At 42.0% G+C, this 14602-nt stretch overlaps 1 protein-coding gene across 2 annotated transcripts in view; it reads left to right on the plus strand.

The window, feature by feature from the left end:
- The window catches only part of Dgkg (diacylglycerol kinase gamma), a 162400-nt gene that overhangs the window by 28358 nt on the left and 119440 nt on the right, over positions 1-14602 (plus strand). For both annotated transcript variants that reach the window (XM_038345521.1, XM_038345522.1), the window contains exon 5: positions 2076-2246. In XM_038345521.1, coding sequence (XP_038201449.1) covers positions 2076-2246 — 171 coding nt within the window. The remainder of the gene's footprint in view (positions 1-2075; positions 2247-14602) is intronic.

Consider the following 14602-nt stretch of genomic DNA (forward strand, 5'->3'; position numbering starts at 1 on the left):
GCTACTACTGCCCAGGTGCCAGCTGAGCCAGGTGGGACAATACATCTGGTCTGGTGTTACTCCAAGGTAGAGACAAAGTGGAAGTCATTGATGGTGTTGCAATGTGCAAATAGCCTAAGCACACAGACGTAACTTTGGGGTATTAGGGACTCCTCACTACAAAGGACTATGTTCTCATTTGTTTCCCACATTTTTGGATGAATTTCTGTGGCATTTCTTCCAGGAGTGATTTTAGTAGTTTGGTTGCAGAAGTAATATCATCTCAATCTCCCCACCTCACTATTTCTCTTGTTATCTCATTCAAATTCTTTTTACCGCTTTCGGGTCACCTTAGAAGCTTTCTGCCCTTACTTAATAGAGGTTATATCTTCTTGCAGATCCAGAGTGTCTTGTCCAATAGAACATTACCTTAAGACCTCTGGCCCTCTGAGACTTCTGGGTGAAGCTTTCTCTTCACCTGTCTTCTGTCTTCCTTTCTGGGTTTTGTCGTCTCTGCCATGGTCTCTGCATGGGCCCTCTGTAATGCAGGGACCTCTCATCTCCTCTGCAGTCAGTCTGAATGACAGCGAACTCCTTTCTAACTCACAGCCCACGCTGCGGGACTGGGCAGGCCTTCTCTCTCAGCTCTGCTGTCCCCGGGTGGAATGTTCCTTGCCATTGGATGGCTCTTTGGTTCTCTGAATAGTGTGAGGTAATACTCCCTTCGCCAGAAGGCACTGCCATCGAGGCTGCCTCCACCTTTGTCCATGCTGACAGTGCTCACTGCTTGTTGGCATCACGGTGCCTCCATGGGCTTGCTCACTGACAAGGGTTCTGTTCAGCCCATAGTCAGTTGTGTCCCGTGGGTTGTGCATCCTACTGGTCATGAAAAGATTCTCATGGGTATGAAAGTAGCCAAGCCAAGGGGAGAAAGAACAAAGTACTGAGGAAACCGTCTTCGCATAGTGAAATAAAACCCCTAGTCCTCACTGATAATGAATTTGTACTTCTGAACTAGGGGGCAGAGCGTGGGGGAAGCTTTTCCTCGTGGAGCATTTCTGCATTTCCTTGGTAAATAGTTAAAGTTCCTAGTTTCTGAAAATGGGATGATTGTCAGTAGGGCTTTCCTTTTGGATATCAGTCTCTTCATTTGTCACTAACTATATTTTCAGAAATGAATTATGAGATACCACATCCTCGCATGGCTCCAGGGACAGTGAGGGAATGAGGAAAAGACAGACACAGAGGTGCAGAAAAGCTAGGATTGGGCCGTCTAGGCTCTGATGGGGAAGCCACAGCAGCCCGGAGGCTTAGCCAAGTGTTTGTCGTCTACAGTTAAACAAGGAAGTGGGGATATTGCACAGCAGCTGATCAAGGGGTGGGGTCATCACATCAGATAAACAAGGAGACAGGACTGTTACATACAGCTGAACAAGGAGACAGGCTTCGCAACTCAGTAGATGCGCTCTCTGAAGGGGCAGCAGACTCCAAGAGGTGAATACAGTGGGAGGATGGCAGGGAACATTTTCTGCACGCACTATGAGCATCCACATATGAACTAGTTCTGCACGCACTATGAGCATCCACGTCTGAGCTAGAGGAAGGCTCTGCACTGCCATGGGTCTGAGGCATTGGTCCTTGACACTGCTGCCTCAAGTCAACAGTGTACATTCATTATCTGGGGACACCACATTCACTAAAGGCCTCTTCAGGTCCCCCGCTAAGGAAGGGTAGGAATGTGACAAAAGCCCACCCAGAATTACTTCTGCAAATGAAGTATTGAGCACAGTATGGTGAGTGACATTTATCTGTCCACTGTGTTATCACCAGGACGCACTGTCGTCTTTCCTGGAAACTCAGAGAATGAATTAACTTTCTGCAAGGACATGCAGTCCTAAATGGATCAAAAAATGAAGCCATTCATAGAAAATAGCTACAGCCTGGAGTTCTGTGATCATGCCACGTCATATGTATTAATTACATTTTTCTGACACCCCTAGAACATTCCCTCCTCAACCATGGAGAAGCTGGGATCATAAGCAGGGTTAAAGTTTACCGACCTGAAGGTCCTCAGATGTTCTCCTTTTGTCTTTCAGAGTCAAAGACGGCCAAGACACAAGCGCCGCCTAAAGACCTAGAGACCGTGGCCCCATGGGAGGATCCTGATGCTCTGTCTTCAAGCCCAGATGCTCCCGTGGTGTACCTGAAGGATATCGTGTGTTACTTGTCCCTGCTGGAGACGGGGAGACCTCAGGATAAGCTGGAATGTAAGTGCTCACCTGCCTAGGGCCTCGGCTTCTTCCCTGAGGAAGACCAAGGTTACTGTCTGTCATTCCTCACACGCTGGAGATGCACCTGGGCCCTGGGGAGGTTTCTCTGACTCTTTACTTGCGGTGACAACAACATGTCCTAGAATCTACCCAGGACACAGCACCAGCCTTGAAATTAGGAAGGGCATCTGAGACCTTGGCCATTTGATAGAGAGAGATCGCTAGCAAGGTCTCAAGACTGCTTTGACTGGCAGGGCCTTCTGGGTTCCTCTAAGTAGAAAGCTGCTGCTTCACCTTGATAGTATTTTTTTAAGAAAAAGTACTCAACATCTGATCTTCCCCTGTGTGAGCCCAGAACTCCGTAACTATAGGATGTCCTCCTCCTTTCCCTACCTTCCTGCTCTTTACCATTATTTTATTGTATTTTATGTCATTTATTTTAAGACAAGCTTTCTCTATATAGCCCTGGCTATCCTGAAACTCACATATAGACCAAGATGCCTTGAATTCCCAGAGATTGGCCAGCCTCTGCCTCCCAAGTACTGGTATTAAAGGCCTATGCCTGCATAGCCCTCCCTGCTCTCCCTTCCTCCCTTTTCTCTTTCCCCTTCCTCCTTCCCTCCCTCTCTTCTTTCTTTCCCCTGATCTCTAATAAGCCTCAATCTTGTAAAGTTTATTTCCATTTCTCCACCCATCCCTATGCACAAGCTCTTTGCTCAGTAGGAGAGTTAGGTTTGCTTTCGTGGTGCTTCAAAGTCAGTTTCAAAAACACCTTCAGATGCTGGGATGGTGGCACACGCCTGTGGTGAATCTCTGAATTCAAGGAAAGCCTGCTCGACATAGTGAGTTCAAGGCCAGCCAAGGTTGCTTAGTGAGACCCTGTCTCAAATATTATATGTGTGTGTGTTATTGAATATATATATTAAATGTAAAACAAAACAGGCCTTCGGGAGCACAGTAAGAGCTAGGCAGATAGAGCCTGTGGCCCTGAAGAACTGTTCCAGATTGCTCTCCTGACCTCCAGAGTCATCAGCATGCTTTTCTGAGAAGGTAAAAGGACCCTGTTACAGAACTCATCTTATACCTGCCTCTCTTGGAGACTTAAGTAGCAGCAAAATAATAAATTTTGTAGTAAAAGTCAAAATTCAGTTAATAAGACTAGTCAACAAAACTTATTACCAAGAGAAGTATGCCAAAGGTTAACTCTGCCAAACCCAAATGGACAAACTGGCTCATTGCTAAGCTTAAACTCTCTCCTAGGCTGGGAGAGTTCGGGATGCAAGTCCTCAGTGCTAGTTTGGTCAAATGTAGCAGATTTCTTTTCTGTTCTGGCTAAAGTTAAAAATGAAATATCAAATGATTTCCAACAGTCAGGAGGGCCTTGCATCTTGGGCATTGTGTGTGTTGATAGCCAAGGTGGATGCGTCAGTTCTTCATGTCACTGCCACTCAGACTGACTTTTTCCAACAGAAAGGGAGAACAATTATGTTTTGTTTTTTCAATATACAGGCTTTTTTTCCTTCCCGTGTGCATGACATCCTGACCACAGTCTCCCCTCCCTCCACTCCTCCTGGTTATCTTCCCCCTTTCCCTCTCCACCAGACCCCCCCCCCTTCCTCTGTTACCCTTCAAAACAGAGCAGGCCTCCCAGGGATATCAGCTGAACATGGCATAACAAGTTCCAATAAGACTAGGCACAGTCCCTCACAGCAAGGCGGGACGAGGCAAGCCAGCAGGAGGGAAAGGGTCCCAAGAGCAGGCAAGAGTCAGAGACACCTCCATTCTCACTGCTAGGGATCCCACAAGAACCCCAACATAAACAATCATAACATACATGCAGACAACCTGACTCAGACCCATGCTGGCTCTGTGATAGTTGCACCAGTGTCTGTGAACCCCTATGAGCCCTGCTTAGGTGATTCTGTGGGCCATCTTCTCGTGGTGTCCTAGACCCCTCTGACTCCTACAATCTTTCCTCTCTCCCCCTCCTCTGTGGGGTTCCCCTGGCTCCTGCCAGTGTTTGGCTGTGGGTCTCTGCATCTGTTTCCACCAGTTGCTGACACCTCTCTGGTGATAGCTGAGCTAGGTGCTGATCTGTGAGCACAGCAGAATATCATTAGTAATCATGTCGATGTTTTTCCCAGTGGTGTTTGGTTCTATCTCGGGTCTCTAGGCCATCCAGGCTCTGGATCCTGACTGTCCTGGCAGTGTCAGGCGTGGGCTTCCTCTCTTGGTATGGGCCTCAAGTTGGACCACTCATGAGATGGCCACTCCCACAAGTTCTGTGACACCATTGCCCAGCACATCTTACAGGCAGGACGGAGTGTAGGTCGGTTTTGTGACTGGTTTGATGCCCCAGTCCCACTGCCGGAAGTCTTGCCTGGTTACAGAAGATGGCCCGTTCAGGATCTGTGTCCCCCATTACTAGGAGTCTTCCCTGGGGTTACTCATAGACTTCAGGGAGTTCCCACAGCACTATGTTTCCACAGTGACCCTCAAATGGCCCCCAGTTCCAGTTGTCTCTCACAGTACTCTCTCCCTGCATTCCCCCAAATACGCACTGCCTGATCACTCCTGTTCCTATCCCCACCCACCCAAAAAAAAAATCTCTTCCCAAAGAGAGCCTCCTTGGTATCTAGCCTCTCTGGGTCTATGACTATCCTTTTACAGCTAATATCCACTTATGAGTGAGTATATACCATGTTTGTCTTTCTGGGTCTGGGTTGCCTCACTCAGGATGAATTTTTCTAATTCTGTCCATTTTCCTGCAGATGTTATTATGCCGTCCTTTTTCACAGCTGGGTAATACGCCATTGTGTAAATGTACTACATTTTCTTTATTCTTCCGTTGAGGGGCATCTAGGTTGTTTTCAGTTTTGACTATTATAAAGAAAGTTGCTATGAACATAGTTGAGTGAGTGTCCTTGTGGTAGATTGGAGCATCCTTCGGGTATATGCCCAAGAGTAATATAGCTAGGCCTATGCTAGATTGATTCCCAATTTTCTGAGGAACTGCCATATTGATTCCAAAGTGGCTGTATAAGTTTGCACTCCCACCAGCAGTGGAGGAGTGTTCCCCTTACTCCACATCCTCTCTATCATCCAGCATGAGCTGTCACTTGTGGGTTTTGATCTTAGCCGTTCTGACAGGTGTAACATGGAACTCAGTTGTCTTGATTACAATTTCCCTGATGGCTAAGGATGTTGAACATTTCTTTAAGTGTTTCTCAGCCATTTGAGATTTCTCTATTGAGAATTCTCTGTTTATATCTGTATCATAATTTTAATTTTATTACTTAGTGTTTTGATGTCTAGTTTATCGAGTTCTTTACATGTTTTAGATTTTATCCCTCTGTCAGATGTGGGGTTGGCAAAAAAAAGAAAATCTTTTCCCAGTCTGTAGACTGTTACTTTGTCCAATAAAGGTGTTCCTTGCCTTACAGGAGCTTTTCGGTTTCAAGAGGTAACACTGATTGATTATTGATCTTAGTGCCTGAGCTACCGGTGTTCTGTTCAGGAAGTTATCTCCTGTGCCTGTGCGTTCAAGGCTATTTCCCACTAACTCTCCTATTAGGTTCAGTGTATCTGGTTGATCCACTTGGACTTGAGTTTTGTGCAGGGTGGTATATATGAATCTATTTGCATTTTTCTACATGTTGATACCCAGTTAGACCAGCTTTCTTTTTTTCCGTTGTGTATTTCTGACTTCTTTATCAAAACTCAGGTGTACAGAGGTATGTATATTTATGTCTTGTCTTTGATCTAATTCCATTGATCAGCCTGTCTGTTTTTATGACAATACCATGCAGTTTTTATTACTAAAGTTCTGTAGTACAGCTTTAAATCAGGGTGATGATACCTCCAGAAGTTCTTCTGTTAAGCAGGATTATTTTTGCTGTCCTGTGTTTTTCCTTCTTCCATATTAAGTTGAGCATTGTTCTTTCATGGTCTGTAAAAAAAATGTTTTGGAGCCAGGTGGTGGTGGTGCACACCTTTAATCCCAGCACTCGGGAGGCAGAGGCAGGCAGATCTCTGTGAGTTCTAGGCCACCCTGGTCTACAAGAGCTAGTTCCAGGACAGGCACCAAAGCTACCGAGAAACCTTGTCTCGAAAAAAACAAAAACAAAAAAAAAAAAAAGAATGTTTTAGAATTTTGATGAGGATTGTGTTAAATCTGTAGACTACTTTTGATAAAATGGCCATTTTTACCATGTTAATCCTACCAGTCTGTGAATATGGTTAATCTTTCCATCTTCTGAGATCTTCTTCAATTTCTTTCTTCAAAACTTGAAATTTTTTTCATACAAGTCTTTTACTTGTTTGGTTAGAGTTACCTCAAGGTATTTTATATTATTTGTGGCTATTGTGAAAGGTGTGGTTTTCCTGATTTCTTTCTCAGTCCATTTGTCATTTGTATATAGGAGGGCTACTGATTTTTCTTTGAGTTAATCTTGTATCCAATCACTTCATAAAAGCTGTTTATAGAAGTTGTAGTGAGAAGCGGCGGGGCTGCGTCCCGCCACCCGGCCACCGGCTAGCTTTACACCCGAAATAATTACACGGAAACTGTATTCTTTTAAAACACTGCCTGGCCCATAGTTTCAGCCTCTTATTGGCTAATTCTCACATCTTCCTTTAACCCATATTTAGTAATCTGGGTAGCACCACGAGGTGTGGCTTACCAGGAGAGATCTTAACCTGCGTCCATCTCGGAGAGGAGCAGCATGGAGACTCACTATGGCGACTGCCTGAAGCGTCTCCCCCACTCTGCTTCCTTGTTCTCACAATTCTGTTCTGTCTACTCCGCCTACCTAATTTTCTGTTCTCTTAAAGGGCCAAGGCAGTTTTCTTTATTAATTAACCAATGAAAGAAACATAGACAGATAACTCTCCTCCATCATTTCCCCTTTTTCTGTTTAAACAAAAAAGAAAGGCTTTAACATAGTAAAATTACATGTAACAAAACAGTTATCAAGCAAGAATTACAGTTACAATATTTAAATCTATTTTATCTTTTATCATAACTAAGGAAAACTATAACTATCTATTTATTCTTCAACTCCATCAAAGACTCCAGAAGGATACAATGCTACCTAAGTAAACAAGAAATAAGTAACTTATAAAACTCTAGAAATGACAGAGACAACTCGCTGCCTGGACAGTCACCCAAAGTTCCTCTGTACCGTTGGGGCATCCATCTTCGGGCTTCAGGCCCACAGTATCCAGCAGACATTTCCATGAAGCAGAAAAATTCCAAAGACAGTTCAGTCACTTTCTGCTGTGTCCTGCAGAACGTCTTGCAGACTCTTTCACGAATCAGGAACCCTGAGAGACCATCTCACCTTTAGGCAAGTTTAGCAGTCCTCTTTCTGTGGGTTCCTTGTGTCCAGTTTATGCAACAGTCCAGGCAAGAGCAGTTTCTTGCCCAAATGGCTAACAAACTCCATAAGTAGCCTCTTCGATGCCCATCTTCCTCTTGAAGTAGATTGGTGCTGCCAGGAGCAGACGTGTCTCATTGTCATGAAAAACCCTAAGTTATTAAAACATTAAATGCCATATTCTGCAGTCTTTGAAAGATATGAAGAATGTCTATCTAACTGAAATATATCTCTACATATCTAGAAAATCTAATAACATGACTACACGCTTAACTATTATCAATGATTATCCATTAACCTATATTTCCTAATTATACATTACATTCTTAAATGAACTACACAATCACAATACCTAATCAAAAGCAGAAATACATATACATATAACAAAATTGACCTTAAAATCTATACCAATGCAAATTCATATCTATATCATATCCCCCTTTAAATGTAAAAGAACATTTATAAACAATATTTGGGAAAATGGGCGCAGTTATTTCTCTCCAAACTGCTTCCTGCTGAATGGGGGCGCTGTTATTTAGGTCTTTTATGGTATAAGCTGTCTGCTAGGTTCCTCTCAGTTGGCAGTTGAGTGAAGTAATTTTTTGAAGATGTTCACAGCAACCTTTCAGGAGGGCGTGGTCTATCATACCATATCGGGATAGAAGCAATCCACAGAGTCTCGTCCTCTGTGAAAACAAAAGAAGAAACTCTTTTCCAAAGCATCATGTTCTTAGATCCAAATCCTGAAGTCATACCGTTAAGATGTCCATTCTGGTCTAGCCTGGCAGCCCATATAATGAAATGTCTCTCTGTACTTAGCTCCTTTACAGTCAAAAAAATCAAAGAAAACACAACAAAATACATAATCCAGACTCTCTGTGAATTTTCCATTTTTACGTGGCTTATTTTTACTCTATCACTTTACTTCTTTTAATCTATAACTATCTGTACTCTGTCTCTTTAAAGACTTTAACCTTTTTTTTTTAAGGCATTAACTTTATTCTCTATATTTTCTTTTTCTCTCTTTTAAGCCTACGTGAGCCATTTAAAGGCCTTCTATGTCTGAATCTTTTCTATTGTGAATCTGTAATTTTTTACTATCCAGGAGCACTTCTTAAAAGGTTAAGCACTTCTTAAAAACTTAAGTTGTACCATGTAGAGGTAATATGGTACCACCTGTTTCCAGCCAAGTCTAAACCTTAACTGCGCTGTTATCATGGTAATTACGATAGTTCCTGCCTGAGGTCAGCACAGTTCAGCATGGCGGAGCAGAGCCAGAGCCGCTCCTGCCTCAGTCATTTGGTGCCCCTGAGAAGCACACAGTTTCAGGCACACAGCAGTCCACATTGGAGCCACACTCAGAAGTTTAATTCTGAGACTGAGCGTGCAGCACAGAAACTCTTTTCATCCAAGTTACAGCCAAATCTGAGCACCGCGCAGCCTGGAAACATAGGCAGAAATCCACCATGCTCTCCCGCTCGCCTAAGCCTGATTCTGCCATCTGCCCAGGTGCAGGCGGGGAGCAGCGAGCCATTGGCATGGTCTCAGAGCACTTTCTTTCCGATCCCAAGTAGGCACACAAACATCCAGTCCATAAAAGCCACTGAAATGCTTTAAAGCCAGAGTTCGCACTGGCAGCACAGCACCAGGAAGCTGCGTTTTAAAATGACTCAGCTTTTTCTCTGCCGCTATTGCCGAAACAGGAAATCTCTCTATGGCACGTCCAGGCAAACAGCAAAAAGCTGTGTTAAACTCTCTCTCTCCTTTATTTAAAGCTTTTTCAGGTTTTTACGTGGATTTAGTCACCACGTTGGAGCGCCAATCTGTAGTGAGAAGCGGCGGGGCTGCGTCCCGCCACCGGCTAGCTTTACACCCGAAATAATTACACGGAAACTGTATTCTTTTAAAACACTGCCTGGCCCATAGTTTCAGCCTCTTATTGGCTAATTCTCACATCTTCCTTTAACCCATATTTAGTAATCTGGGTAGCACCACGAGGTGTGGCTTACCAGGAGAGATCTTAACCTGCGTCCATCTCGGAGAGGAGCAGCATGGAGACTCACTATGGCGACTGCCTGAAGCGTCTCCCCCACTCTGCTTCCTTGTTCTCACAATTCTGTTCTGTCTACTCCGCCTACCTAATTTTCTGTTCTCTTAAAGGGCCAAGGCAGTTTTCTTTATTAATTAACCAATGAAAGAAACATAGACAGATAACTCTCCTCCATCAAGAAGTTACTTGATAGAATTTGGGGGGCTGCATATATATATATATATATATATATATATATATATATATATATATTCTGCAAATAATGCTACTTTGGCTTCTTCCTTTCCAATTTGTATCCCCTTGATCTCCTTTTGTTGTCTTATTGCTCTAGCTAGAACTCTGAGTACTGTATTGAATAGATAAGGAGAGAGTGGACAACCTTGTCTTGTTCCTGATTTTAGTGGAATTGCTTTGAGTTTCTCTCCATTTAATATATGCTTGCTGTAAATTGCCTTTATTATGTTTAGATATGTCCCTTTTAACCTTAATCTCTCCATTACTTTTATCATGAAGAAGTGTTGGGTTTTTGTCAAAGGCTTTTTCAGCATCTAATTGGATGATCATGTAGGTTTTTTTTCTTTTAGTTTGTTTATAGGATGGATTATTGGCTGATTTTCATATATTGAAACATCTCAAAGATGGAGCCTACTTGATCATAGTGGATGATCCTTTTTATGTGTTCTTAGATTTAGTTTATGAGTATTTTATTGAGTATTTGCACTGTGTTCATGAGGGAAATTGGTCTATAATTCTCTTTCTTTGTCGAATCTTTCTGTGGTTTGGGTATGAGGGTGACTATAGCCTCATATAATAAATTTGACAACATTCCTTCTGTTTCTATTTTGTGGACTAATTTAAGGAGTATTAGAATTAACTCTTCTTTAAAAATCTGGTAGAATTCTGTGCCAAAATTGTCTAGTTCTGGGCTTTTTGTTGAGAGACTTTTAATAACTGTTTCTATTTACTTAGGGGCTGTAGATCTATTTAAATTATCTATCTCATCTTTTTTAACTCTGGTAAGTAGTATCTATTGAGAAATTGTCCATTTCTTTTAGATTTTCCAAATTTTTTGGAGTACAGGTTTTTGTTGTTGTTGTTTTGTTTTTTGTTTTTGTTTTTCGAGACAGGGTTTCCCTGTAGTTTCTAGAGCCTGTCCTGGAACTAGCTCTTGTAGACCAGGCTGGCCTCGAACTCAGAGATCCGCCTGCCTCTGCCTCCCGAGTGCTGGGATTAAAGGCGTGCACCACCACCACCCAGCTGGAGTACAGGTTTTTAAAGTATGACCTAATGATTCTTTGGATTTCCTTGGCATCTGTTTTTATGTCCCCTTCTCATTTCTGATTTTGTTAATCTCTCAGCCTTTTAGTTAGTTTAGGTGAGGGTTTGTCTTGTTGATTTTCTTAGTTTAGGTGAGGGTTTGTCTTGTTGATTTTCTTAGTTTAGGTGAGGGTTTGTCTTGTTGATTTTCTTAGTTAGTTTAGGTGAGGGTTTGTCTTGTTGATTTTCTTAGTTAGTTTAGGTGAGGGTTTGTCTTGTTGATTTTCTTAGTTTAGGTGAGGGTTTATCTTGTTGATTTTCTTAGTTAGTTTAGGTGAGGGTTTGTCTTGTTGATTTTCTTAGTTAGTTTAGGTGAGGGTTTGTCTTGTTGATTTTCTTAGTTAGTTTAGATGAGGGTTTGTCTTGTTGATTTTCTTGAAGAACCAGCTCTTAGTTTCATCGATTCTTTGTACTGTTCTCCTTCTTTTTATTTTGTTGATTTCAGTCCTCAGTTTGATTATTTCCTGCCATCTATGCCTCTTGGGTGAGCTTACTTCTTTTTGTTCTCAAGTTTTTAGGTGTGCTGTTAAGTTGTTACTATGATCTCTCTTCAATTTCTTTATGCAAGAACTTAGTGTTGTGAACTTTCCTCTTAGCACTGCTTTCATTGTGCTCCATAAGTTCAGGTATGTTGTGCATTCATTTTCACTGAATTCTAGGAAGTCTTTAATTTCTTTTTTAAGTTCTGCCTTGGCCCAGTTGTCCTTCAGTGGGGAGCTGTTCGGTTTCCACGAGTTTGTAGCCTTTCAGTTATTTGCAGTGTTGATCTCCAGCTTTAATCCGTGGTGGGCTGATAGGATGCAGGGAGTTACTTTAGTTTTCTTGCATCTGTTGAGATTTGCTTTGTGACCGAGTATGTGGTCAATTTTGGAAAATGTTCCAGGAGGTACTGAGAAGAAGGTGTATTCTTTGTGCTCAGGTGAAATGTTTTGCAGATATTTGTTAGGTTCATTTGCTTCATAACATCTGTCAGCTCCAGTATTTCTCCCTTTAGCTCTGTCTGGATGCCCTGCCCATTGGTGAGAGTGGGATTTTGAAGTCTCCCACTATCGATGAGTCAAAGTCAGTGTGTGATTTAAGCTTTCACAGTGTTTCCTTTACAGACAGGGGTGCTCTTGCACTTGGGGCATAGATGTTAAGAACTGAAAGATCATCTTTGTGGATTTTCCCTTTAATGAATATGAAGTGTTCTTCTCTGCATCTTTTAATTAATTTTTGTTTGAAGTCTATTTTGTTAATTATTAGAATAGCTACAGCAGCTTGTTTCTTAGATATAATTTGCTTGAAAAATATATTCCTGTCTCTTTACCCTGAGATAACATCTATCTTCGATGTTGAGGTGGATTTCTGGTATATGTAGCAGAAGAACGGATCCTGGTTTTGCAGCCATTCTGTTACTTTGTGTTTTTTTTATTGTGGAATTGAGTCCACTGATATTGAGAGATAGTAATGACCAATGGTTGTTAATTCCCATTATTTTGTTGTAGTTGTTGGTTTGGTGGTGGTGATTGTTTGTGTGTGTGTGTGTGTGTGTGTGTGTGTGTTTTCTTTGGGTTAGAGCATTATAAGATTATTTATTTCCTAAGTTAACCTCTTGAGTTGGAGTTTTCCTTCTAGTACCTTTTGTAAGACCAGATTTGTGACTAAATTGTTTAAATTTGACTTTATCATGGAGTATCTTGTTTTCTCCATCTACGGTGTTTGAAAGTTTTGCTGGATATAGTATGCTGGGATGGCATCCATGGTCTTTTAGAATCTATAGGACATCTGTCCAGGCTGTTCTGGGTTTTAGAGTCTCCATTGAGAAGTCAGGTTTATTTCTGATAGGTCTGCCTTTATATGTTACTTGGTCTTTTTCCTTTGCAGCTTTTAATATTCTTTCTTTGTTCTGTATGTTTAGTGTTTTGATTATTATGGCAAGGGGACTTTCTTTTTTGGTCCAGTCTATTTGGTGTTCTACATGCTTCTTGTACCTTTATTGGCATGTCCTTCTTTAGGTTAGGACAATTTTCCTGTATGATTTTGTTGAAATATTTTCTGGGCCTTTGAGCTGGGATTTGTCTCCTTTTCTAGTCCTATTACTCTTAGATTTGGTCTTTTCATGGTGTCTCAGATTTCCTAGATGTTTTGTGTCAGGAAAATTTTAGATTTAACATTTTATTTGACCAGTGTTTCTATTTATTCTATTGTATCTTCGACTCCTGAGATTTCTCTCTTCCATGTCTTGTATTCTGTTGGTGATGCTTGCATCTGTATTTCCTGTTCGCTTACCTGGTGTAGGAGGTTCTTCTATTCATTTGTTGCTTTAATTGGGTAATGAATAAAGAAATTGCTTTGAGCCTGACAGGGCAGAACTTAGGTAGGCAGAGAAGACAGAACTAAATGAAAAGAAGGGCAGAGTGGGAGATGCCTTGGATCTTCTGCCTGAGATGGACATGGGTTAGAATCTTGCCAGTAAGCCACAGGCACATGGCAATACACAGATTAACAGAAATGGGTTAAATTAAGATGTAAAAATTAGCCAATAACAAACTAGGGCTAATGGCCAAGCAGTGTTTTAATTCATACAGTTTCTGTGTGGTAATTTCGGGGGCTAAGCTAGCTGGGCAGCAGGGATAAACAAGGGGCCCTGCTCCTTGTAACACTTATGTGGATTTTTCTTTTCCAGAATTCCCTTGGTTTGTGTTTTCTTTATTGCTTCTATTTTCAAGTCTTGAACAGTTTTATTAGTTTTCTTCATCTGTTTTTCTTAGCTTTCTTTAAGAGAAAATTTTTCTTAAAGATTTCTCTTTCTTTAAGAGAAAATTCTCTTTAAGAGAAAAATTCACTTATTCCAATTTTTTGGTTGTGTTTTCCTGGATTACTTTAAGAGATTTATTCATTTCCTCTTTAAGGACCTCTATCATCTTCCTAAAGTTGGTTTTAAGGTATTTTCTTGTGCTTCAACTATGTAGGAATATTCAGGGTTTGCTGTAGTAGGTTAGCTGGGCTTTTATGGTGACATATTGCCTTGGCTTTTATTGAGTATGTTCTTACATTGGCATCTAGACACCTGGGTTTGGGGTGATTATAGGTCTAGGTGCTGCTTTCTGTGGTGTATTCTGCATTTGTCTTTGTTGGATGGGTATTTTGCTTCTTGGTTTCTGGTCTTCTGGCTGGAGTGGTTGAGTAGAGGGTCTCCACCCAAGTTGGGGGCTGAAGTTTTAATGACCAGTGTGGCCTCTGACCAAGCAAGGGGATTTCACTCAAGCTGGAAGCTGGAGTTCTGGCTGCCAGTGTGGCTTCTGGTCCAGCCAAGAGTCCTCTGCTGGACTTGGAGGCTAGGCTATGGTGACAGAGAGGAAGGCGTTTGGGTGTTAGCTGGGCAAGCACTGAGGGAGAGAGGGCGGTCTGCAGGGGGAGAGCTTACCTGGAGTTCTGTCTAAGCATTTTTTTAATTTAGAAAATTTCAGAGGGTTCAGCGAACACTGTGTGAGCCCCACAGTCTCCACCATTAGCACTAACACCATCAGCCTTGCTCCGGGCATACATCCCCTCCCAACCCCTCTGCTCTGATTGTTTCAAAGCGGACTCCAGAATCACATGATTTCATGGGGAAATAGTTCACT

The sequence above is a fragment of the Arvicola amphibius genome, chromosome 10 (genome assembly GCF_903992535.2).
Source record: "Arvicola amphibius chromosome 10, mArvAmp1.2, whole genome shotgun sequence".
Classification (NCBI taxonomy): Eukaryota; Metazoa; Chordata; class Mammalia; order Rodentia; family Cricetidae; genus Arvicola; species Arvicola amphibius.